Consider the following 3,792-nt stretch of genomic DNA (forward strand, 5'->3'; position numbering starts at 1 on the left):
CTTTCCCTATCCCACCGACTCCAGGCTATCATTGTGGTTGATTTACTCTCTCGACCAGGGTTTCAGAAGTTTTCTGGCCTTCCCAATATTATAGCTATAATAGCTCTTACTTTGCAGACCAGAGACCCAACGTGGGGATTATTCCTACTGACATGTATAACAATTTTTATTATACACTTGGAGACTTGGGAATAACCACTGACTGGGTCTCTGATCTCCTTAGGCCCACTGTGAACCAGACTTTATCCAGGTTCCATTTTTCACCTTATCACTGTAGGTCCCCACTCTTCAGGTATCAGTGTCAGTGAAGAACCTTGTCTAGGGTCCTTGAAATGTGTGATTATGCCCCCTTCCCCAGTGTACAGTCACCTTTGTAAATGGCTATAATTCCCTTTGGAGAAGGAATAGAGGAATCATTATAGTATTTACTTGCCAGGATGTTTCAGGGTCTTTCTTTCTAGGGACCTGACCACCTCTTCAGTCAGCAGGTTCAAGATCTGAAAATAGGCTCATGTCTGGAGTTAAGCAAAGTACTGTGATTTTTAATAGAAGTATCTACCCTCTGACTCCTGACTTTACTCATCTTCCCTCGAAAGTATCCCCTATCAAATCCTATCCATTTTTTAAGATGGCTTTATTGACAGGGAACTATTTTCAATATCTTACAATAAACTGTAATGGAAAGGTATTTAAAAAAGAATATAGATACACACACACATATATATGTTTAACCAAATCACTTTGCTGTACACCTGAAACTAACACAATATTGTAAATCAACTATACTTCAGTTTAAAAAGGGCTTTATTGAAATCCCACTACCTCTCTTTTTTCTCATCTATGTGACCTCAGCCAAAATGAATTTCTCCATCCCTTGAGTTCTTGTAGACATGTGCTGATCACACTCTGTTATTTATTATACTTATTTCTGTACATCTTCTGCACAGATCTTGGCTGTACATTGAGGCATAAACTGTGTCTCATTTAACATTTTATTCTTTAAAATGCCCCACATAGTGCCTTGAACATACTAATTAAGCTGTGAAAATTTACTGACTTGATTTTAAGTACACTAGCTTTTCTTGTGGTACTTAATTAAAAGGAAAAAATGCATTTAGCTGTTAAGTAAAACATGTTTGTTCTATTTATATACTATTTAGTGTACATAAGCCTATATACTAAAAGACAAAAATATTTTCATATCTATATATGGAGTTATATATATGTGTATACGGAGTTTTTATTATTTTCGATGTTAAAGATTAAGGTTTTAGTCATTCCAATGCCAAAATACAGTTACAGAAATGTTTTTTCTTACAGATAATTTGTGGTAAAAGCCTTTCAGTGAATGAAATTACTCTTAGCACTTTGAAAGAAGAAGGATACAAAGCTGCTTTCATTGGGATAGGTGAGTAGCTTACTTTGAAATATTTTTCTTTATAATATTTTTTTACTTCCTGATAATATCCAGAAGAATAACTACCTTCATACATTTTCATGTTAGAAGTTGTGTCTGTTCAGGGAGGGGCAGACAGAAATGAATGGCCAAAGAAATTTTTCTATTTTGTAACGTGTTGCACTGCCTCACCTCATTATGGATTGACTTTGGCAAGACTGTCTTTATCTTCCCATTCTCTCACCGTACTCTCATCACCAGCGAACATCTAAGAAGCAAAGTGTTTTCAAGTCATGCCACAGAAGCTCAGAATTTGGGCTTAGAAATATCTTGATGCTGTAGCTTTCTCTTTATGATTAAACAAATTGGTTAAATTGATATTAAAGGAGAGAATTAGCTCATTTTCTTTTTCTATTTTTTTCAATATTTTCTAAAGACCTTTCATATTTGGCTGAATTTTAAAGATGTTTAATCATAGTTCTGAATGTCACATGGACAGTGTATAACTGCTAAGTCAATTAATGTGTCATATGGTTCCATATTTTGCCTAAATATCCCACGGAGATTGAGTTTTCTAATACTCTTCCCTTCCATTTCCTGTATACTGAGAAACCAGAAAGAGCAAATGGTTGATTTAATTTATTCTTTGTCTCATAAACTTTGTATTTATTCTCTTATATGATCATACTATGAACAATTATGGCATATAAACTAAGTGCATCTTCATGTCTTTTAGTTTGTCTCCTCTCTAGTTCACATTCTTTGAATAGGAATATCTAATAAACCTACACAGAGGTGAAAACTGTTCCATCTCTTTAAATAATCACACACTGGATAACATTTCTTTTAGGGCTCTCTTTTTTCATAGTGTTTCTGGAGTAAAATAATCAGGAATGCTTTACTATCTACTAAATTTTCTTATCAGGATGGTATGTGTTCTCTTACTAGATAATTGATACCAAGTTTAAGACCATCTCTGTCACTCCCTTTACTTAGATGAAAAATTATGAAAAGGAAGATAAATTTTCCTGCCTTCTGGCTCCTAAATATATGTACTGAACCTCCTTTCTTTCAGAAACTTGAGTGCCATTGTCAGCAGTATTTCCCTATGTTATCTAAGTACAATAATCATGCGTAGATACAAAGAGGAAAGAGAAAATATCTAGGGATATATTCTCTAGGTTCCATTTTTAGTGGCACTACCATTGATTTTGGTTTTATTTTTCAACATTACATTTGTACTGAGAATTTTACTTAAAGAAATTGGGCAAGTATTTTTTATGTATATTCTACTAAACACCAGTAAAATTGGATCAGTAAGTTGCTGTTACTCTCAACAAATGTGTATTAAAAAATGTTTGGTTAATAATAAATGAAAAATTTAGTCAGGCAATAGCGCTGAAACATTGGCAATGTTTTCAAATAGCTATTTGAAATTCACCATTGTGGTTTCCTACAGCAGTTGTATGTAAAAGATATATTTTCTATTAATGGAGTTGTATATGCTAATGCAGTTTAGTGTATCTCTATGAACTTTGTCTACAAAGAATCTCTGTACTGAAGAGATAGGGGCCAAATAAATAACCAATACATTGAAATATCACCAAATTAATTGCTCAAGAAGCAAATTATAACAAAATTTGGAAGAGCTGAATTTTATCACTCTGAGTGTTTTCAGCCATGGAGATATCTTCCATCTGCAAGAATCAGGAATGTTTCAGAGTTTTCTTTTCTTTTATTCCATTAAGTCCCCTTACATACGTTATTTGATAGTGCTACATCCCATTCACAATACTCCATTTGACTCTGCACTGAGGTGTGAATAAAACATTTAATGTGAAGTCCTTTCATATTTATGTTTCTGTGCATTTTCATGCTGAGAAGTGAATCTTTTGACATTTTGGTGTAGTGATGTGTAGAATGCAGTTATGTTCTATTTCAGTATTTTGTATGAAACGTATACAAGAAAGTTTCATTTTGCCAAAAAAAAAGGTTCTGTGTGTAGAAGACAAGTAGCCTTATTCTCCAGGAAGTATTTATTTGACACTGTTGACTGCCAAGTTGGGAATTTGTGACCTTTCTATTACCATATAACTGCCTATTGCTTAGACAGCCTCACATCCTTACATGCTTTTGTTCATTCACCATGCTTCTATGTTGTAATTAAACTTCACTCACTTTGTTTATCTAGTTTTTCCCACTCAGTATAGAGGAGTACATTTTGGAGTAGGAATTCCACATTACGTAGGATATAGGTTTGGCCACTTTAAGAAAGGAAAGTAATAGAGGCTTAAACAAGATATAAGTTTAGTTCTCTCTCATTTTAACAGTATGAACCATCCTCAACACCTGACTTCCATATTTGGTTCTCAGGTGGCCAATATTTCCACATTCCT

At 33.9% G+C, this 3,792-nt stretch overlaps 1 protein-coding gene across 1 annotated transcript in view; it reads left to right on the forward strand.

Moving 5' to 3' along the window:
• DPYD (dihydropyrimidine dehydrogenase) overlaps window positions 1-3,792 on the forward strand; it is an 821,342-nt gene that overhangs the window by 253,279 nt on the left and 564,271 nt on the right. Inside the window, exon 8 of the mRNA XM_007462610.1 lies at window positions 1,321-1,408. Coding sequence (XP_007462672.1) covers window positions 1,321-1,408 — 88 coding nt within the window. The remainder of the gene's footprint in view (window positions 1-1,320; window positions 1,409-3,792) is intronic.

Source organism: Lipotes vexillifer, unplaced genomic scaffold (assembly GCF_000442215.2).
Source record: "Lipotes vexillifer unplaced genomic scaffold, Lipotes_vexillifer_v1.1 scaffold826, whole genome shotgun sequence".
NCBI classification, from domain to species: domain Eukaryota; kingdom Metazoa; phylum Chordata; class Mammalia; order Artiodactyla; family Lipotidae; genus Lipotes; species Lipotes vexillifer.